General features: G+C 53.9%; 2 protein-coding genes across 20 annotated transcripts in view; one reads left to right on the plus strand and one right to left on the minus strand.

The window, feature by feature from the left end:
• Positions 1-18836, minus strand: part of Evc2 (EvC ciliary complex subunit 2) — a 107801-nt gene extending 88965 nt beyond the window's left edge. For 2 of the 4 annotated variants that reach the window (XR_010040873.1, XM_063230175.1), the window contains exons 1-7: positions 18419-18836; positions 15357-15411; positions 13140-13291; positions 11415-11483; positions 9617-9803; positions 7742-7851; positions 6163-6216 (exon numbers count right to left, since the gene is read on the minus strand). Coding sequence is in view for 3 of the 4 variants with exons in the window: in XM_063230175.1 (XP_063086245.1) it covers positions 6163-6216; positions 7742-7851; positions 9617-9803; positions 11415-11483; positions 13140-13291; positions 15357-15411; positions 18419-18598 (807 nt within the window). In the remaining variant the exon portion in view is untranslated. The remainder of the gene's footprint in view (positions 1-6162; positions 6217-7741; positions 7852-9616; positions 9804-11414; positions 11484-13139; positions 13292-15356; positions 15412-18418) is intronic. The other 2 variants (XM_063230173.1, XM_063230172.1) reach the window with 1 other exon arrangement.
• A 384-nt stretch (positions 18837-19220) lies between these two features.
• Evc (EvC ciliary complex subunit 1) overlaps positions 19221-22119 on the plus strand; it is a 43572-nt gene continuing 40673 nt past the window's right edge. For 12 of the 16 annotated variants that reach the window (XR_010040874.1, XR_010040875.1, XR_010040876.1 and 9 more), the window contains exon 1: positions 20559-20940. Coding sequence is in view for 9 of the 16 variants with exons in the window: in XM_013146550.3 (XP_013002004.2) it covers positions 20767-20940 (174 nt within the window). In the remaining 7 variants the exon portion in view is untranslated. Of the gene's footprint in view, positions 20004-20557; positions 20941-21034; positions 21157-22119 lie in introns of those variants that run through there. The other 4 variants (XM_013146552.3, XM_063230180.1, XR_010040878.1 and 1 more) reach the window with 4 other exon arrangements.

The following is a 22119-nucleotide window of genomic DNA, read 5'->3' on the forward strand; positions in this document are numbered from 1 at the left end:
TGAGTTACTGGAGGACGTCAGAGCCCTCAGGGTCCCTCTGCTTTCCAAAAGCATATCAGCCAGAGGCCCAGCCCTGCACATATGAACTTTAGGGACTGTTTCAAACCACAGCATGCTCCTGTCATCCCTGCCGAGCTCACACTGGCTGCCCAGGGTCCCCTTCACCCTACCACGTCCCCGCAGTAGGCCTGGTTTGTGTCCAATCAACAGTGTCACCAGCTTCACCTACTGCATCAGCTGCTCATCAGCTGCACACTTTAAAATCTCCCTTCCCCACTGTGGGAAGCCGCCTATGATGGCGCCCATTTCCTGCTTCCGGGTTCTTCCCGGCCTGAACAAGCCCACCAAATTGTCATGTCTGCCCAGTTACCCGTGACGCTAGCCTATCAGCTTGTTAGACGCGCTTCTCTGTGATTGGATACTGCTTCCCCTTATAAGAGGTTGTTCCTGCCCCCAACGGGCAGAAGAGGAACCAACGTTGAGGGTGGCGGACCTTGTTAGGTCCGGTTCGCTGTATGCAATAAACTTTGAGAGCTGATCCTGCTCGAGTTTGGTCTCCTGTCTCCCGCAGCTCCGGTCATCTGGTGGCCCGTACGGGGAAAAAGGTAAAAGACTCAGCGACGTGCCTCTTCGGCCGGGAGGTGCGATTGCTGTTGCCTGTGGTACGACGGAGGACCTGGCCCAATAACAACGGAAGGCCGCGAGCGCCTCTTCTCTTCACCCTGATCAGCTACGTGAGATACAGCGGTTCCCGGGACAGGTGAGTACTGGATCGCCTGGGTTGGGTGGACGCACCTAACAGATTTTGAGCGCCACACGGGTGGACGCCGGCCTTTTTTTTTTTCTTTGCATTTGTTTCGCTTTCGTTTCGCCATTGTGGGCAATGCTGCTCGCAAACCCCTCGCTGACTCCCTAAGAGTCCTGCTGCGGACCCGAGGCATCTACATAAACCGGGTCACCCTTTCGAGATTTCTGGCCTGGTTTTGGCCCACGGGCTCTCTAACCCTCCCGTCATGGGAGAAGTTAGGAGGGGATCTTAGATGCGCCCGAGAAGAGGGACGCTTGGATCCCATGGTTTTACCCCTGTGGGAACTGATTAGGGCTTGTCTGACAGACGAACGAACCCCCGGGCTTTGCTCAGCCCGACAGGCTCTTGACAAAGCTCGATCCAAGTGCTCGGAGGAGCCCGAAGTCACACCTGACTTTGGGCCTCCAGAGAAACACAAGGGCTCCGATTCTGATTCGGATTCGGAAGGCTCAGAAGAGGAGGTCGTCTTTGCTAAGCATGACCCTCCTACACCGTTAAAAGAGGAACTTAGGGCTCGGGAAGATAAAAAGGGGAACCAAACACCACCCTGCCTGAGCTACTCCGCTTTGCGGGAGGAACTTAGGCCCTTCCGCTCCTTGGCAAGTTCGCGACCCACGATCGCCCCCTTCAGGGCGCCAGGCCCTACTGCACCGACGTGGCCGGAAGAGGAGTTGTTCCCTGGGCTGCCACCTCCACCCGTGGCCGCCAGAGGGCGCCCACAACCTATGGCACCGCCCTGGTTAGAGGGAGAGCTACTTCCTGGGTTGCCTTCTGCGCCCCCATCTGGGGAGGGAGGAGGACGTTCCTTCCACCAGAGGGTATGGTCGCGGCTTCCCTTTGAGTGTTCCGGTCTCCATGCATTCCCGGTACAAGTAGGAGGCAGGGGAGGAGGAGGATATTATGAGCCCTTAGAAATTAAACAACTTAAAGCTATCAAGGACGCAGTTTCAGCTTATGGGCCCAATGCGCCATTTACCATGGCGCTTTTAGAGGCATTGGCAGGTCTGTGTGATCTCTTCACCTCAACAATCTATTGGTGTTAACCCGAGAGGACTGCGCCCCAATCATATTTGGCAAACACACATCCCAGAATTCGGAAAAATATGTACATGTTTCGGTTGACACCGCTTCTCAGGTTATGTTTGCTTCGGCAGAACCTGGAGAAAGGGCCACCCATGCTATTAATCATTGTCTTGCAGCCTGGGCTGCTTGGGGAAAGCCCAATATACTAAAAACAGACAATGGTCCTGCCTATACCAGCAAAATTTTTATGACATTTTGTCAACAAATGGAGGTCACTCTTAAACATGGCATTCCTTACAACCCCCAAGGACAAGGCATCATTGAGCGATCCCATCGGACACTCAAGGGTGTCTTACAAAAACAAAAGGAGGGAATAGGCCATGGCCTAACGCCCAAAGGAAGAATATCATTGGCACTCTTTACCATAAATTTTTTAAACCTTAATCACAATAATCATTCCCCTGCCATGGAGCACAATAACCCGTCCCCGGCCGACAAAGGGCTGGTGAGATGGAAAGATGTCCTTACAGGACAATGGATGGGCCCGGATCCAGTGGTTAGCTGGACCCGAGGTGCAGTTTGTGTCTTCCCACAGGAACCAGGCTGCGAACCGCTGTGGGTCCCGGAAAGATTGACGCGAGCAGTAAACTCCCCACCAGTTCCTGATAAAGCACAGGAGGATAAGCCCGCGGACACAAGTCAACTCGACCCTTCTGGGACCGACGCTCAGCGCCCGAGACCATCTACAAACTAAAATGTCTGGTTTGGAGCCTTTTCTATTCTGTGGGTTCCTATTAATCACCCCTGTTCGCACAAATTTGACCAACACTGTTAAAAATATGACAGCTTGGCTGCAAGACACCTACCTACCTAAGTTTCACAATTTGTCCCTCATAGTCGGTCAGGAACTTGACAATATGGACGGTATCCAACTAGGTCCAGTCAGGTTCGATTTATCAACTTTAGGCAGTGTTATAGCCAGTTTGTGGGAACGCGTCACCTCCTGGTTCTCCTGGCCCAACCTGACTACTTGGATCCTGATTGCCGTGGCCATCCTAGTGGGGCTTGTGGTTATTAAATGCTTGTTAGATCGCCTCATACAAACTCAGCAGCAGGTTAAGATCACAGCCATGGCAGCCATGCAAATGGCAGCAGGTGGCCCATCAGGCCAGCAGGCCGCCGCATATCTCCTTCACATTGCAGAACATCAGCTATAAGAGCTGAGTGGGCAAGCCAATGACGGGTAAGATGGGAAAAGCCCTCCCAGTCAACCTAAGACAGGCTCCACTCAGATATACATGGCCTATAAGGCCAGGGGTCCCTCCCGGAGTCAAATTATTGGCATTGAGATGCGAGACCAAGGGTACTGCAGTGCCATCCGCCCCAAAGGTTGGGGGGAAGGCAGGAATGAATGTCTATATGCATCCAGGTTCGGTTCACAAAAGCCTGGCCCTGCGAAAAAATGAACCACTCACCTTGAGCATGGTCCTGGCACAAGGATATGCACAAAACAGGGTGATGCACAGCAGGGTATAGACCTCTACATTCTCTCATGCCTCGGCCTACAAGGTAGGCCCACTCCTAGGTGTCTAACAGCAACAAGGTCATAGACACCTTGGAGGGACCCACAGACCATCCTATTTTAATAAATAAAAAAGGGGGAGATGTGGGAAGCCGCCTATGATGGCGCCCATTTCCTGCTTCCGGGTTCTTCCCGGCCTGAACAAGCCCGCCAAATTGTCATGTCTGCCCAGTTACCCGTGACGCTAGCCTATCAGCTTGTTAGATGTGCTTCTCTGTGATTGGATACTGCTTCCCCTTATAAGAGGTTGTTCCTGCCCCCAACGGGCAGAAGAGGAACCAACGTTGAGGGTGGCGGACCTTGTTAGGTCTGGTTCGCTGTACGCAATAAACTTTGAGAGCTGATCCTGCTCGAGTTTGGTCTCCTGTCTCCCGCGGCTCCGGTCACCCCACCTCTCACCAATCCTGACCTTCACAGCCCAGCTCTTCCAGGAAGCCCACCAGCCCGCCTGTGCAGACAGATCTGTCCTGCTAGGGTCCAGCATGCATCCAAACTATATCTTAAGTTACAGACTCTCAGATTCAGTTACAACTGCACTGACGAAGTTGTGGTGGGGACAGTACATTGAGCCTAACCTGAGTTCCCTGGATTCCAAATCTTGCACTAGGCCCGACATGCACTTCTAGCACCTTGTGGTCCCATGAGTGTTTGAGCATGAAATCCTAATAAATGACGTTCTTACGATGATAACAGAACACTGGGCCTAGGTGGGCTGTTCTCACATGTACCTATTAATGATTCTGGTGACAACTGCTGTTGTTCACTTAAACTTGCTAGATAACCAGCACCACAAAGGGTGCATCACCCACAGATCCATTTATCTCAGCAACCGCCCTACGAGGTGGGCAATGTCAGGGTCCTCCTTCTGCTACTGTGAAAACCAAGGTCCCAAGTGGCAAGCAGTGTGCCCAGCTGCCTATAACTAGTGGGGGGACAGGGATCCAAAGCCAGGTCTTCCAACCTGACAGCCTGATGTGTTCACAGCACTGATGGCCACAGATGGTGTCTGGGGAGCCCCCTGCAGCAGCCCAAGGGCACCGAGTAGGGCCAACCTGTTTTCCAAGGGGTACCTTCCCCACTGCCCTTGAAGGCAATCTGCAGGCCAAAAGCAGCCCTATGCTCTGGGATGGCTTCTCTCTGTCCCCACCAGACAGCCCTGGTCAAGGAGCAAGGACATGAATGTCCTCTGCCATTCATGACAGTCATAGAGCCACCAACACCTCCTCCACTGAGCAATAATCATCACTGATGACCATCAGCTCCATCAAGGGAAGTTTACTGGTTGAATGTCACCTATAGGGTAAGGCACTGCAGGGGACACAGGGGAAATGAGACGTGGCCTCTGCCAATAGGAACTCAGATGAGGACAGAGGACTGAGAGCCATGCTGCTGACGGCCCAGCTAACAGTCACCTGACCAGCCCTCAGAGACAGTATGGCCCAGATTGACCACGGGGCTCTGCACCACACTGCCTGGGCTCAGAGTCTCTACCACTCTGGAGCCCAGAAGAAAGGATTAAAGAGACAATCCAAAGTGCCACCCTCCAGAGGGCCCGGGTACCGACGAAGCTAGGAGGGCTCTCCGATGCTGGCAGCTGGCTTTCTCCACACTGCACACCGAGACTATTCCCCCGGGTCCTCTCACTGAAGTCAGTCAGGGCCCTGAGCACAACCCCAAGTGGACCTGTGAGTCCTACCAGAGGTCACCAGCCTGAGGGAGCTCTTGGGGATGGTGATGCTCTAGCCACGAGATCTTGGGCAAATGACTTGTCCTTGGTACCCATGCCTTGGCTTCCTGCCCAGCTACTAACTGGGAGTGATAGATAATCTCCCACAAGACGGGGGTAAAGCAGACAAGGTGTGACGTAAGTAAACTGCTTAGAAGACCTGGCACCCAGCAGACGCACGGTCTGGCAGTGCATGGTAAGTGTCGGCTGGACAGATAAGAGACACCAGAGAAAGCATTACTGGGGCATGTCAGGGAGGGTGATTAGTGTGAGTCCCAACAGACTAAGGAGGGACATTCCCTCCTTTGTGCAGGTAGCACCAAGTCGGCTGGGTCCCCCACAGAGCAAAGGCAGGGAAGGAGAAGGTGTCTATGACCTCCTAAGTGGAGATGGTGTCTTCTACCCATGGACATCAGCACCCCAGCTCCGCAGCCTGGACTGCAGGGCTGACACAGAAGCCCCAGGTGCTAAGGTCTTAGCCTTGGACTGAGAGTCACGCTCTCTCTCCCTTGGTTCTGCCACCCTCAGTCTCAGACGGCCACCCAGGGTTCCCAGCCTGTACACACCTGCAGAGTCGTGTGAGACAATTTCTCTAGCAGAGCCCACCAGGTGCACAGCCTGCAGGCCCCGTTTGTGGAGACACACTAGTCAGCGAGCCCTCGGTGTGTGCCAAGAAACACCACACTGGGAGCAGCACTGCGAATGCTAACGGGGATGGCAGGGGCCGGGGCAGGGGCCAGACAGGGTGCAGGGCTCTGGCTGATCTGACCCCACCAGACGTGGGGCCAGGAAGGCACAGGACACACAGCAGTACAGATGACCAGGCAGCATCGGCCTGTCCAAGCAGGGACCAACCACATCCCAGACACAGTCATCAGGAGAGCCAGCCACCAGTCCAGGGCCACCTGGGACTCAACACTGCCTGTGGCCTCCAGTGCCTGTGGGGCTCCAAAGACAAACCAGAGACCCAGACACCCAGGCCAAGGACAGGGGCACACAATACCGTCGTGCACGGTCACTTACTGTTATCTTTTCAGCCACTGTTATGGTCAAGACGGCTTGCAGCTGCGTTCTGTTCTAGAAAAGAATGAAGAGGGTGCTTCAACCGACTGGGGCTGGAGTCTCCCACATAGGGTGGGCACCTGGTGTTGGTCCCCACCCATGTCTGGGGCTGCACTCCCCAGACTGCCAAGCCAGGTAGAGCTGGGGGAGGGTCCCCTGGGGCACAGGTCTGTGGTCAGAGGATACGGCTTTCTCTACCAGAGGCTCATGGAAACCCGAACACTAATTTCCCAAACCCCAGCACCTGTAGATCAGCCTTTACTGTTCTGCTGCTGAGAAGACACAGGCTCTGCTGGAGACAGTGGACCCCAGTGCTGCACGACGGCCCTGGTTCCAGTCCTGATGCTCCCATCAGTGGAGAGGGGAGCTTCAAATGTCACGCCATTCTGAGTCTCAGACATTTATCTGAAATTTTTATTTTAACTGACTTGGCTCCTGTGCTTGGAAACTGCCAATGGCACTTGGGGCGTTTTCCCCTTCCTTCTTATCTTTCGTCCTCTTTGACTTTGTACCTAATTATGCCCTGATGGCTCTATCTTTTCCAACAGTTCCACATGGTTTTCTTGTATCTGGTCTTTATCGTTTAGCCTCTTTCCTTCCCCTAATTTCATCTGAAGGGTTTTGTTTTTGTTTTTTTGTTTTGTTTTGTTTTTTTCCCTGTTGCAGCAGAAAGGCCGAATAGGGCCCGAAGCAGCCTTGGGCACCAAGGGTTCCCAGGAGGAGCCCTGCTGCGTATCTCATTTGATTCTGTCCTGTGACCTGGGTGGTGACAGTCACGCTCCAAGCCACATTTTCTATGCCTATGAAGAAGGTCTTTCTCCAGGGGCTGAAGTCAGAATAAAACGGCAAAAGGAGCCATGAGCTCCTTGAACACAAGGCCCACGGCTCCCTGGCGAGTACCCTAAGTGGGCAGCACTGCCCAGCATGCAGGGCTGACAGCACTCACTGCTTGGCTCTGTGGGCACTCGCAAAGAGAAACAAGCCACAGAGGAGGGAACAGCACTGCTGAAGGGGGCTCCACGGTGCTCCCAGGCCGCATCTGCCGAAGCCCAGAGCCTCAGTGAACTGGAAGTGAATGTTTGGAGACAGGACTTTCAAAGGTCAATGTTAACTGGGGCCATTAGGGTTTGGAATGTCTGGGGTCCTTGTAAAAGGACGAGAGGAGAACACAGACACCCACAGGAGAGCTGCATGAGGACACAGGAGATGATGCCCCACGCAAGCCGAGCAGAGAGGCTGGGGAGGAGCCAGCCTCCCTCCAGCTGTCAGGGGATGCGACACTACATTGTTGTCCGGGAGCCACCCAGTCTGTGACACTTTGTTTCCACAGCCGTGAGAAATTCACAGGAATGCTAGCCACAGGTTAACTGGTTACAGCAGAAAAGGCTGTGAAGATTTGGGGTGTTTATCCTCATGATAAGCCCACACGTGGCGCTGAAGGGAAAGGAAGGAGGAGGATCTTCTGCCCTTCCTCCTCAGGCTCCTGAAACAACCTCCCCTCACCCCCACAAGTCAGGAATCCAAGTAACAAAGGAGATACCAGCATGGAGCTCTGAAACGTGAGCTGGGCAGGAAGGCTCAGGCTCTCCAAGGTGCTGATGGCTCCGGGGTCCAGCGATGCGGTGTAGCTGACCAGGTAGGAGTCGCCCACTGCTCAGAGACAAGCACATGGGCATCAGGAAAAGGACTGCCACGCCTCCACCCCAGCAGGGCTCATTTCACAGGGGACAGGGATTCTGGGAGTGGCTGGCTGGGTCAACAGACTAGCTCTGCTGGTCACTGTGGGGCACCTGTGCCCAACCTCGAGCCCCGCCTCCTCTCTAACAGGGATTACAGTTTAGCCCTAATATGCACCAGGACTTCATCTCTCAACTCAGGGAAACCTCCTCAGAAAGAATAAGTAACCTGGAGAGAAGAGGTGGGAAAGGAGCATGCACTGATTCCAGGAATCTCGGGGGATTTCAGACCCCTCAGCAACCAGTTTTCCTTTATGTAAGGACAAAAGCTGAGACAATGTAGACAGGACAGTAACAATCATGAAAGGGATCCTGGCTAGAGCATCACCGTCAGACCTCCCCAGCTCGGTGATTTATCCCTCCCTGGGCGCATCCATGAACCCAGCTGAGCCCCACATTCTCTGCTTTGAGGTCCACCTCGGCACGTGGATGGAGCTCGTATTCTGCAACGTGCAGAAGAATAAATGAGACTGAGGGAGGCTGACTTGCTTAAAACCAATCCATTAGTAAGGAGAAGGCCACCTATCTCTCTGGTCCAACTCTTTCCTTAAATCGCATTAGCCTCAGTAAGGAAAGAGCACCAAATGATCATGGAGTCAGAGCCTCGACAACTGGGCTCTGACTGATCATTTGATGACAGTCATCTATCTGTTCTGTGGGGTGGGGAGAGGAGTTGCTGCCCCCAAAGCTGAAAATCAGCCTGCCAGCCTGTGGCATAATGGTGAGTTCAGGGATAATCTCACAAGCAGAGGTGACAGGGGCATAAGTAACAACTAGAAAACAGCAACAGGAACAAAATCAAAAACAGGACACTAGGAGTACTTCCCACCATCCCAGCCAGCGGGTAACTCCCTCACCCTCACGGGAGAAACCACGATGGCTCGGGGCAGGCACCAGGAGGCGTGGAGTGTGGCCATGTGTGACGGTTGGCATCTAGAAGTCACCCCAAGGTCTAAGTGGTCACAGGTGGGACTTTGGGGAGTGGCTGGATCCTGGGTGTGTGATACTAGGATTAAGGGCGTGTGATAACTAAATGGACCTAGCATCACACTGGGTGTGGATAATGAAAGCCCCACTTGGGCATGAATAGACTGTAGCCTGTCTGGAACATAAAGAGACTGAAAAAAGGCAGTCACTGCTTGCATTCTGCTGCCTCCTGCCTGTCACGCCATGGACTGTTCCTCCTACACAATGGCCCCTGCCACACCACCCTGCCTTGGAGTCAGGCAACTACAGGCTGAAACCTCTACAAACTGTGAGCCAAAATAAGCCTTTCCACTTTTAACTTGTGGTTGTTGAGTATTTTATCAAAGAAACAAGAAAAGTAACTAAGACTTTATGTTAAAACAGAATTCAGTGAAGCCACCCATGGGAAGTGCTTGAAATTTCTGAATTTCCTACTATCTGTTTGAAATTCCTCCTAATAAAAACTGATTTCTTTTTAAAATTGCACAGAATTTTGTCCCCAAATCCCACCTCTGCCAACAAAGGAATCAAGCTTTTCGACTGCAGATGCCGAGGAATGGTCTCTTCCTTTGCTACCCTGGTAATCAGAGGGTCTGCGAGCCTCAACCAAGTGAACACAAACCCATCTAAGGCACGCTGCATCCGCAGAAAATGTTCTGAGAATATTTTCAGCACTTCCCACTTTCCCTGGCCCAACCATGCACCACTGTTACCTGGCAGGAACTCCTTTTTGAAAGCCTGCAGTCCATCTGGGGTCTTATTTCCAGGTGAGTCTCTGACAGCAAGACCACTGGTGTCGTCCAGCACGAGCAGATCCGAGAGGTTAGCTGACAAGGGTGCCCGGGTGTTGTTCACAACCAGATGCACACGCACTGCCGGTGATTCGCTGTGCCCGGACACCTGGACAGGAGGAGGTGGGAAGAGGGCAGGTGAGCTGTCAAGTCTAGCTTCTGAACAGGACACAAGCCAGACTGTGCACCCCCGCTCTAACAGAGACCCTAAAAATGTATGGGGTCCCTGATTTCCAAGCCCTGGAGGGTTCTGATCCACACTGCCAAGCAGTTGCTTGGAGACAGTTTCCAAGAAATTGGGACTCTGAGATGCAATGAAATCATCCCTGCAGAACCTCTGAAGAAAAAGGAGCCCAGTGTGGAAGCACAGTCAGGTCAGGAGACGGAGAGCACAGCGCCACCCAGAAGAGTGAACAATGGCTCCTCTGTACGCCGGCACTTTGAAGATGCAGCTCCATCCGCCCCAACGCAGCAGCTGTGATGGCCATTTGAACTCTCAGAACAAGGTGAGCTGCTCGTCGCCTCCTGGCCCATCTCCTCCATGCAGCTTCTTCCCAGCCCCAGGACGAATGGTTCCAACATGGACCCGATCCAGTGGCCCTCCACCTGGTGGGCCCACAGCCCTGCCCCACTTCCCTCTCTCCAGCCATAGTCTCATCACACCTGCACCCGCTTCTCCCAGCTCTGTAAAAATAGCTGCAGAAAAGAGAAGGAAGCAGTGCATTTCCCAAGATGCGTGAGCTCAGGAATGCAAGTGAAAAAAGCAAGCTTGAGAACTGGGTTTGGGTCTATGCTGCCTACAGAAAAAAAGATACCCAGAAGCTTGTGCTTGGTCTTCCTGGGCTCTGCTCACATGCCTTATCCCTTTGCTGACTTTACTGTGTACCCAGTGCTGTGATAAACTGTGTGTATCGGCTTTCTGACTTTGGGGAGTCCTGAGAGTCACTGGGCTGAGGGTGGCCCCGGGAAACCCCAACACAGGGTAATGTGATAACCATCCTCTGGAATTAGCAGAACTAGAGAGCTAACAGACTTCAAGGAGGTACCATGTTAATGTCTGAAATCAGGGAGTAAATACATTGTACTTTCTTCCCTGTTCCCTGTAAATTTTTACCAATGATAATTTGTTGCCTAGAGAAGCATGGATAAGGAAGAGGATCCTGTTATGCCTGGGATCCAAAATACCCTCTAAAAGCCTCCTTGCGATGAAGGCTTCACTGCTGCCTGATGAGACGGAGGAAGGGAATGGACCAGGAAGTTGCTCACTTCATCAGGTGGGGTGACCCACTGATGAGTCCACAGCTCAATGGACAAGGCAAGCCCCTGGGGGTGCCCCTTGCAAAGGTTCATCTATCCCTGACCGCCCCTCTCTGGCTCTTTCCTCCCTCTCTGCTTCCCAGCTGCCATTTGGTGGCAGCTCTCCTCCTCCAGGGCCCTCCGCCATGATTCTTCCTTGCACTGGCTAACCATGGACTGAAACCTCGGAGACCCCGACCCAAATAAACATTTCCTCTTTTTAGTTGTGCACGTTGGGCATTTTGTTCCAGCAACAAAACAAGTAACTAATACAGAGCCCTTACTTTTTTGTCATCATTTATGGGTCCAGACACGGACAGATAAGCCCACCATTTGCCAGTTCTTAAATACATAAGTCTACTAATGTGTGTTAGTTAAATCCAATTATCTTCCCATCAAGAGCAAGCACTGTATGGAAACTCACCAGTGCACATTTCTGAAAAATCACTCCATTCTCAGAAGTCCCTTGACCTTCTCTTGAAGTGTCTCCATACTACAATAAAATACAGAAATTATAAGAAAATGAAAATATTTGATGCTGCACATATTTAATAAAAGAACAAGATGACAAACTTTTAAAAAGAAGGTAAAGGGATTACTTTCATTAATCCTCTCGTAAGTAATCTTGATTTTTTTCAAGAGCATTAAAGAATAGGAAGGAAATAAAAGATTGGAAGAGAGAATGCGGACATGAAATTACAATGACTCATTCCCGGTTTGGAAGCGTGTGGACGCCACATGTTGTCACAGGGACTCAGCAAACGAGGGCTCCACCCTCGGCGAGAGGAACTGAGCAGAGCCTTGGACTGTCCCAGGGACCAGGTGGCATCCTGCCCCTGGCCAGGGCTGACTTAGGGCAGCCACCAACCGCAGCAGGGGAAAGGTAAACATAAGGACAGCCCCTGCATGAGTCGGGCTCCCGTGAGCATGGAGAATCTACCCAGCTCTGTCCCCCACTGCCAACAAGGGCTCCCATGAAAGGACACAGTGAAAAGGCAGGACTCTGTCTTCTCTTTGACGTTCACTCCATCCTTGCCATCGCCCTAACCCCAGCACTGGAGCCCCTTGGTGTTAGTGCACAGCCTTTGACCTGGCTGGGCTCTTCCCTCCTCGAGGCAGCTTTTGTGGCACCCCTCACTGGGGTGGCCATGCCTCCCTGCTCTCTGCCTGGCCCACCTGCCACCTGCAATTGGGCAGGCTACAGCCTGAGCCCCAGAGTAGTATGGCTCCAGGTAATACTAACATCAGGGCAACAGTGACATCTTCCGAATACCAGGCCCCACAGGCAGGCATCCAAGTTCTTCCATTTTACAGATGAGGAAACTAAGCCTCAGACAACTGTCCTTACAGTCAGAAGAGACACAAAGAGGAAGCCATGTGAAGACAGAGGCAGAGATGGGAGTGATGTGGCCACTGCCAAGGTTACCTGGACTCCTCAGGAGCTAGAGGAGGCAGCAAGGGTCCTCCCTAGAGCCTTCAGGGAGCACAGCCCTGACCACACTCTGATTTCAGACTCCTGATCTCCAGGCCAGTAAGAATGCATTCGATTGAATTAAGTCACCAAGTTTGAGCTCAAGGGTCTTCAGGGCCACTTTAAGCTGCTAAATCTTACACTGAAAGACAGTGCTATGAGGAGCCAAGACATAAAACAGAACATAAACCATCAGCAGGGGACAGAGCTGCCCTTCAGAGCAGAGGCTTCAGATCTTGGTTCTGCCACTTCTACCCGTGAGACCCGGAATAAGTTTCTTAATCTCCCTAACCCTCAGCTTCTTGGGAATAAAAGCACACATCATAAACACAAAGTGCTAAGGCACAGAGGAAATGTGTGCCAACTGCAAGCTGCAAGGGCTGTTAGCAGCAGCACCCTCCGTCAGCTTCTGGGAGTGAACCACCCCAGGTGCAAAACTGAAGCCAAATGTGCTGGGACTGGTTGTCCAGAGCCCGGGGTTCCTCTCCTCTAAATACTCCACAGCATGCAGGGAAGAGCCTCGGAAGGGAAATGAGTTTGCTGGCCAGGGATGTACACGGTGAGAGAGAAGACACTGGCTTTGTTCAAGGAACAAAAACCCTTTACGCAGGATGAACTCAAAATCAGTTTCCTTCCAACACGTGTTACTTATACGGAAGCAAAAAATCTGCTCCTTACCACGCTCTGCACTGTAGGGGACTCTCTCTTAAAGAAGCTCTTCTTGGGCCATGCAGGTACGAAGGGGAAGAAGGAATGAGCCCTCGGCCTGGAGGAGGCTGCAGAAGTGGGGGACTCAGTTTTCTCCCTGGATTTCTCTCCACGCACTGCTTCTGCAACAAGACAGCAATGCACGTGTGTTACGCAACGCAGTGACAGGCAGCAGGACCCGGCAGCTCAACTCTGAAGGCAGCGTCCGTGGTGTGCTGAGTGAGTGAAGGTGTTAGTTGGGTGGATAGATGGATGGACAGACAGACGGATGGGTAGATGGGAGAATAAACAATTTATCCCCTCTTTGCCTGGAAAATGAGGTCTGCAGACTGAAGAGCTAAGGGCTGAAAGGGCCTGTCTCTGAAAGGTAGCTTCCGCACCTGGGTTGTGTACTAGAAAATACATTCTTTGGTCCCAGTCATGAATCAGAACCAAACCAGAAAAACTCCACAGATGATGTTCACACACATGGGATCACACAGCCCTAGGATCCAATCTGGGCTCTGCCCCTCATCAGCTAAGTCCTTGTGGAAGTCACTGAACTTCTCTGTGCCTCAGTTTCCCTGACTGCTGTGGTTTGCATGCGCTTGAGAGCTTGGTCCCAGTACGGCAGCATGAAGAGGAGGTGAGGTCTGTAAGAAGTAGGCAAGTGGGAGAGGGCTGGGCCACAGCGCCCACAGCGGGAGGTACATTCGGGTCCTGCGGGATGGACTGGGTCTCCCGGAAGCACATGTACTCTCGTGAGAGCAGGTTGTTGTAAAGGAAGGAGACCAGCACCTCCCTATCTCTTGCTCTTGTCTTGCTGAGAGCTCCTGCCAGGCAATGTCATCTGCCCAGTGTTGCATCCTAAAAGCCCACATCAGAGTCACCACTGATGCTTCTCCTTAGGCTTTCAGCTTCCGAAAATGTAAGCTACATCAACTTCTTTTCTTCAGGAAGCAAACAGCTCCTGGTGCTTGTCACAGCAGTGCAGAACAGACGCCAACGTTAGCCCTAGGTGGACAGAGCACTTCCGACCTCAGGGGTTCCTTCTCGGCCTCTGCCTACTGCAGCAGAAGCTCCGATGGCCATCACAAGGGGACCAGGGCACAGCAGGATGCAGACGCCTGCGAGCCATCCTATACGGCAGGGCTCCCCTAAAATTGCCTCTGCATTCGTGTATTTTCAAAATGCATGCCCATTTTGTATAAAGCATAGAAGTGTCACCAACATGACCCTGGCTGGGTGCCAGCAGCATCCTGAGTGGACACTGCTTAATTGCTGGCCAGCTATGGAACTCTGGACAGCTCACAGCCGTTCTCTCAGTCCCAGTTCCTCTCAGAAGGGAATATGGTATAGAAATTAACCAGCAGGGCTGTCCTCAAAACCAGCTAACCGCCACACTGTATGCAAAAATACTTAGGAGTATCAAATGTCTGCAGGTTGTTTAGAAGAGCCCTCACTATATTTCCAAAATGGTTCTCAACTCCCAAGCTCAAGTCACCCTCCTGCCTCAACCTCACAAACAGCTGCGTCTACATGTTCACACCACAGATAAGATTAAGTTAAGGGCCCGCCAATAGGGAGATAACCTGGCTCTCCGGGTGGACCTACATGTCACCACATGTGTCCTCACAAGAGGAAGGCAGAGGGTGGCTGGACAGTCAGAAGAGAAAATGCCACCCTGCTGGCCCTGAAGACGAGAGAGAAGAATAACTCCTGGCCCGGAAGAAGCTGTAAAGTTGACACTGGGTTGAAGACTTAGATTTTTTCGCTTGCTTTCCCTCCAGGCATAGCTTCTACCACAAGACAACAATGCACAAGTGTGATGTAACACACAGGGGCAGCAGAACCCGGGGCATCCGAGGAGAGGAGGAGGAAGGGAACAGGCGCCCTGGGCTGCGGTCAGGGTAGGGACACCCAGCCTCCAGTCTCTAAGGGAACAAAGTGGGTGCCCAAAGCCACCAAGTTTGTGGAGTTGTTATAGCAACCTCTGTGCTATGCCTAGCCAAGGTGCATATTCTGTGTTTTCAGACAGGCTCTCCCTACCCTCAGTTCTGCCCTGGGCACTAAGGGTCAGGGAACAGCTTCTTGGGCCTTGGAGGCACCCACACCAGCGGAGAGTATGGAAACGGAGGCAGAGGCTTTAGGGTTCTCTCTCCTGCACAAGGTCTGAATCATGCAAAATGTAACAAAAGCGAGATTTACCTGCCGTATCCAGGTGAGCGGTTTCCACATGGGGCCAAATCACACAGGGAGAGCCCTAAAAGATCCAAAAACATGGTTCTAGCTGAGCAACACAGAGAAGCAGGTGAAAGTCATTTCCATCGGTGGCTCCCACAGAGGTGAGCCACAGCTCTACCCAGAGGTCTGTGATGCTTCCTAACGCCACCACCCCAGCGGAGTCCGAGCACAGCACTAATAACACCTACCTGGTACAGCAGATCTTCTGGGAGATTCTGGGGCAGCCCCACAAGGCTGGGATTTCATATCAGACGGCCTGGGCTAGAATCCCAGCTCTGCTTTCACAAACCCTGGGAGCCCAGAGCTGCAGCTTTCAGAGCGACAGATCCAACACTGCTTGGGGACGTGGGGCAACTGTCTGTCTCCCCTGAGTACTTGGACAAGTGTCTTGGCCTCTTGGAGCCTTGGGTCCCCCTTTGAAGAGCAGAGACCTAAAGCTTCCTCCTGGCTTGCATAGCCTCCCTGAGTGTTGACAACGTGTCCCAGCAGAGCCAATCAAACCTACCGCTCCTCCTTGTGAGCCCTGGGCCTGCAAAGGCCCAACCCTCTCTGCCATATGACATTTGCCTTACACAGAGCCCTGACCAGGTGCCAGGTACCTAAGCGAATGGCACAACCAGTGATCCCCATTCCCTAGTGTTCTTCCTCCTCTGGGGTAACCAGGTAACCTGCTCCAGACACAGCCAGTGACTGAGAAAAGCTCACTTCACGCCGGGGTGGCCTGGCTCTGCTGAGTGTGCGCACCCCGGCGAGCTGCTGCCGCTGATCCAAGCAGACCCACTTCAGGTCCGCCTAGGCTAGGGGCTCAGCGCGTTCACATGAGGAGCCTGAGACACCCTGCCTAATCTCTTAGGCAAGTTACATTACCACCGCCCAACAGACCACTGCATGGCTGCTCCAAAGAATGAAGCCCAGCGGCCCTGCAAGCCAGAGTCCAGGACTCTGCCCAAAGCAGCTGGACGCAGAGCTCCAGGAGATGTCTGATTACAACGTCCCCATAGCAGCTGGGATGCAGGGAACCCAGAAGCTCATCGACAGATGAGGCTTTGATAAAGCAGGTGTGATGCACCCACACAAGAGCATAGTACTTAGCCTTAAAAAGGAGCAAATTCTGAGATGGACAGGGGTAAACTTCGCAGGCCGTTAAACCAAGGGAAGGGAACCACAGGACACAAATGCAAAGCCTCTGTGAACTTACACAGGGAAGCTAGGAGGATCAGATCTTTAGAAATAGAAGGGGGAGGGGTGGCTGCTGGACGCTGAGAAAAGGGGGGCTGAGGAACTGGTCACAAATGGGCACAAAGTTGCAACTTTTCAAGATGAAAAGAGCTTCGGAGAAGCTTCCCACACCAGTGTAACAGGTATAACAGCCCTACAAATACTGAACTGTACATTTAAAAATAATTACAATGGTAACATTATGACATTTTGATATTTACAATATGTAACTTACTACAATCAGAAGAGAAGTAGATAAATCAAAGAGATCTACATTTACCTTGAAACAATGCTATGGCATATCAAGTGGAATCATTAGGGCACAAAATTACAAATAGTATGATCCCATTTAATAATGATGGGGTTTATAACACATGGAATACATCATTACATATTTACGTTTAGTCATATTTACAGGTATTTTGTATGTTTACCTGTTCACTTTTATTTATGCCTATATATTTGTAGGTTTAGCAATTTAATACTGTATATTTCATAATGTATTTAATGCTAATATTCACATACCAATATTCACATAATACCAATACTAATATTCATACAGTATCATATGCTATTTATACTATAATATCACAAACTATACTAATAATAAATAATATAATTTATCACCTATCACCTAATAATTTGTCACCCATGTGATGGATCTCTAAACCTCAGATGGGAGAGGCCAAGGTGGGACACCCAGGGCCTACAAAGGCCTGAGTGCTTTCTTGTACAGCTCCCAGAAGGGCTGCTTCAGAGTGACAGAAGAGAGGGGGTCCCATTGGCGGTGAGATGGGCACAGGCAGGGCCAGGACACAGGGAGGCAAATGCTCAAGGTGCTGAGGGCACCAAGACCCAGGTCCCTATAGGAAAGTGAGGTGCCCTGGGCCTGCCCCACGCTCAACGCCTTTCCAGAGCCCCCGCCTCGCCAGACCAGGGCTGCTGACAGACACAGAGCACCCCAGTGCTCCAGCACAGATCTCCAGAGCTGGACCACCTGCAGAGCCGAGGGGGTAGAACTCTGCCCTATTCTCTGAGCAGAGAATGGCCTGGGGAGGGGACATCTCTGCCTGGGTCTTGGTTGTCTCCCCTGCAAAATGGGACCAGACACTTCCACTCTCCCAGGAGGAACCCGCCAAAGGACCCTGGGACACATTGTCACAGGGCAGTGTGAAGCTCCCTACACTGACAGTGCTTATGGAGGGACAACCTAAGAAACCCGAGGCAGGAAGGGGCAGATCTCCTGTAAGGCTCCTGAACTTTCTCTGCAGTGTAGCCTGGGGTCTGCGGGCGGGGTATCTATCGTGACCGCCAGGGCCAGCACTGCTCCCAGTTCAGGACCAAACAGGAGGAGGACCAAGGGGAAGGGCCTAGAAAATCCATCGTGGCACCCAGTACAGTGTCATCAGGGAAAACTCAAGCCAATGGTCCGGACTCTCATTTCACTGCCACCACCTTGTGACACCTGTAGCATTCGCCTGGCCTGGATGCGCTGCAAACTCACAGATCTCTGGGGAGTTCGCATGGCCCCCCAGTGTAGACTGGGACAAAGTGGTGAACTGACTTGCCCTGGAACTCAGAGTTCTCAGGGTGCGGAGCAGATTCGAACCCAGGTCACCAGCCAAGCTGAAGCCGCAGCCACCACGGCGTGCAGCCTCCCCTTTTCCTCGAGGTTCCCTGGACACACGCGGACTGCGCCCCAGAAATACCGCAGCATCCTATTCACACCCTGCCCTCCCTTCCCGACCTTCAGGCAACGCGAAGAGCCGCGGGTGTAGACGGTCGGCATCGGGTCGGACCTGCTTTACCTGCGGTCCGGACGGTGCCCCCAGCGCCAAGGCCGCGGCCAGAGCGCCCCCGGCCAGCACCCAGGCGGCGCGACCGCGGGGGCCCGCGGAGACCATCGCTCGGGGACCCAGCCCCAAGCAGGCGCGCCGGGCGGAGTTGCCTGAGCTTCCGGACCCCGGGCCCGCCCCGTCGCCGAGCATGCTCAGTGCGAGCGCCCGAAAGTTTTTCAGGCACCAAGGCGCGCATCTGGGGCGCGGCGCCCGGAGGGGGGCGCGGGAGGGGCCGTGGGGCCGAGGCCTGGAAGCACAGAGGCCGCGCGGGATCCCACAGTGCCCAAACCAGATCGGGTCGCTCTCCGGTCCTCAGGACCCCTCCATGACCACCTACTGGTTCGCTAAACCTCAGTGCTGCCTCCCTCCTTTAGGAAATCTTCCCTGATACCCAGGGACCTCGGATCCCCGCCAGCCTCGCCACTGACATCAGCGCCAGAGGAAAACAGCGGCCTTTGGAGAGGCGGGGCCACGAGTCAGAGCGGAGCACGGAGGGCCGGGGAGGGCTGAGAAGAAAGCTGACCCCACTTCCGGTTAGGTTCAGCTCCTTCCAGACCAGCACCCTGCGGAGCCCTTTCTTGGATTAATAGCCCCAGACCTCCTACATGGCCAGGGAGGCAGGAAGAAAGCCTGGCCCGGGGCCACCTCTGGAGAGCCAGAAAGCCCTTCAAGAGCTGGAGAAGGACCTAGACGAACTTCCTCTCTCTTCCTTGTCCTCTCGCAGGGCCAGGGTGACAGCTCAGGGCTGCTCACCAGGAAGCGTGCTCCTCTCCTGCCAGCCTCTCCTCCACTTCTGCGGTCTGTGGCCTCCTACGTAGGGGAGCCTAGCCCCTGGGCAGCCCTTTCCCCTCCAAGGACAGGCCTCTCTGACCTGTAGGCAACAAGGTGGTGGGGTCTGAGCATCTGGGAATTTATTAGCCCAGCTCCTCAGCTGGGTGTGCTGCCTGGGGGGTCCCCAGCTGCATCCTGCGCTGTGAGAAGGCAGGAGGCTGCCAGGTGTCTCATTGGGGCACCAATATTATGCAATAGTGCACAAAAAAGAAATTTAATATCCAAATAACTTTAAGGTAGATGCAAAGAATACTAAGCCCGAACACCAAAGCCCAAGCACCAAAGAAATATCCAGCATAAGCAAGAGCTCCACCTCACTGGCACACACAGAGATGTCCCCAGGAACACGGCAATGCTTGCAGGGATCACCTAAGAAACTCCAGAAAGCAGAGGCTGGCGAATCTCCTCAGGCACACGCTGTCCTCAGGTGCAAGAGCTTGAACAAGTCACTGCTCCTCTGAAGCTGTGTGTGGGCTGCTTAGTCTGTGTAAAGGATAAGGGATTAAGAAACATTCCCATTTCTTCCACCTAGAAAGGCCGATGAGGAAAGGAGCAAGCAGACGCGAGGTCATCCAGGACGTCAGGCTGAGAGCACAGAGCCCAGGCACCCAGCACAGAAGGCCTCTCGGGTGCAGCCTTGCCCCTTGTTCGGGGAGGAAAAGGAGCCGAAATGTGTGCACTCGTGTAGCTGTGTGTCCGCTGCTGCATCCCCAGCTAGCACCCGGTAAGCAAGGGCTGGCTTAAAACACAAGACGAGGCACTGTCTAACGGCCTTTCTCCTGCAAGGCTGAGAACCTCGGCGCCTCCTCTGGGAAGATGCAGCAGATTCGCTGCCAGTGCCCAGGGATCGGGTGACCATGCCGTCTCTCGGCTCTGCTGGGGAAAAGCACTGACCCTCGTAGACGGAAACAAGAGATTTCGGGCCCACGTTCAGAGGCAGTTCCGTCTGTGCGCCCAGGAAGGCCACAACCCAGCCTTGGCAGCAGGGCCCGCGGTCGCCCTGCACTAGGTCTGAGGCGAGCTGCCTCCTCCTGGGAGGCTCGGCCGTTCACCGGCACACATCTGTGGAGCCGGGAGAAACGTTAACTTGGGCATCGCATTAACTGCGAGGCGTATCCCAAGCGCTAGTAAACTCCATGGTGTCTGGATGTTTGGGGGTTCCCTGCAGAAGTACGACCCAGCAGCGGGCTGCGAGGCGCCCCTCTCGCCGCCGGGCATGCTCAGTGCGCGCGCAGGGCTGGGATGGGGGAGGCTCGAAGTTTTGGGCGGTCGGTGCAGGCTCCTCCCTCGCTGTCTGGCGGATCCCGGAAAGTGGAGAGGACCCGGGAGAGCACTGCTCCCGCCGGAAAGTCGGAAGCGCCTGAGCCCCGGGCCGCCGGAGCTCTGCGGCCCTTGTCGCCAAGCTGGCGGGGGCAGAGCCAGGCCGGAGCAGTGCGCGGAGGCAGCGGCGGGCGGGATGCGGCCGGTCTGCCGCCTGAGCGCCCCCGATGGCCCGTGGCGCAGCGGCCTGCGACAGCGACGCGCGGCTGCTGCTCGGCCGGGAGGCGCTGCGCCCGGTGCCCGCGCTGCTGGCCCCCGCCGTGCTGCTGGGCGCCGCACTCGGCTTTGGCCTCGGCCTCTGGCTGGGTCGCCGTGGGGGCCGCCTGCGCCCCTGGCACCAGGTGGGTGTGCGCTTGGTGGTCCGATCCTCCTGGGAGCGAGCTACGCTTCGGCTTTGGACTCCTCTTTTGTTCTGGGGGGATCCGGGACTGGGATTTCAGGGAGGCCACTGAGTGACTGAAAGGTTTTGGCCTGGAGTCCCTGTGCGGTGTGGTCTTAAATCCCTTCCGGGCCTCAGTTTCCTCATCCTTAGGCCGCAGAACATGGACACGATGCTGGTAAGTGTCACAGCTAGGGATGGAGGACCGAGGGGGCAGCGGCGCGCACTCTGGTCGACTGCGGGCCCTTTTTCCGGGCCAGTCTTGAATACCTCCAGCCACGGGCTGGGCTCTTAAGTTCGCTCACCCCTGTAACCTCAGGGTGCTGAGTGTCTGCCGCTAAGGCCCCTGCGTGGGCAGGAGCAACCCTGTACTTGAGGCCCACGGCCTGGAGAAGGAGGCAGAGCGGAATGAACACTGATTGTGATAGCACACGGTGGATTCTACCAGGGAGAGATAGGAACACCAGCATTACTGAGTCTCAACCATGCCCGGCTCTGAGCTAGAATCTCTGCCTGATTCATCCACCGACTCCCAGCAGCCTTGTGTGGGTTCCATTGATGACCCCAGTTTGCAGATAAGGAAATCGAGGCTCGGAGAGGTTAAGTACCTTACCAAAATGATGGGTATATGTCTAGTCGCAGAGCTGCTGTATTCTGTGTGGGCGAGGAGGAGGGTGGCCGACTGCAGATTCACACAGGCTTCCCGGGCCAGTTGTCCAGGGCTGGGACTCACAGAAATGCCCGATCCACAGCAGGCGTTCAGTGCCCAGTGGTGCTGAGGCGTGGGTGACTCTCAGAGCCTTGCAGCCTCAACCTCTTTGAGGGCAAAGTCTGGTAGGATCGGAGATCGCTGTGACATGGTCTTACCAACCCCGATTCCCCATCCTCCTGCAGAGGAGAAAGTCTCTTTCCATGGGAAGTGTGGGGCACAGAGCTGCTAAGGACCGGAAGTAGAGAGGGCAGGGTTTCAGGGCGTTCGGTCCTTCACCCTCCTTCCAGGTCTGTGAGACAGGAGCTGTGGTCATCTCCCTTTACAGCCCAGTGATTGAGGTCTGCAGGGTCGGTGTTTCTCCAGGATCCTGTGAAGAACCAGTGTCCGGGATGGAATGATCCTCAAGCCAGAACCTCCACCATGGCTACC

The sequence above is a fragment of the Cavia porcellus genome, unplaced genomic scaffold (assembly GCF_034190915.1).
Source record: "Cavia porcellus strain 051 isolate PalLab524CR breed Dunkin Hartley unplaced genomic scaffold, mCavPor4.1 scaffold_18, whole genome shotgun sequence".
NCBI classification, from domain to species: domain Eukaryota; kingdom Metazoa; phylum Chordata; class Mammalia; order Rodentia; family Caviidae; genus Cavia; species Cavia porcellus.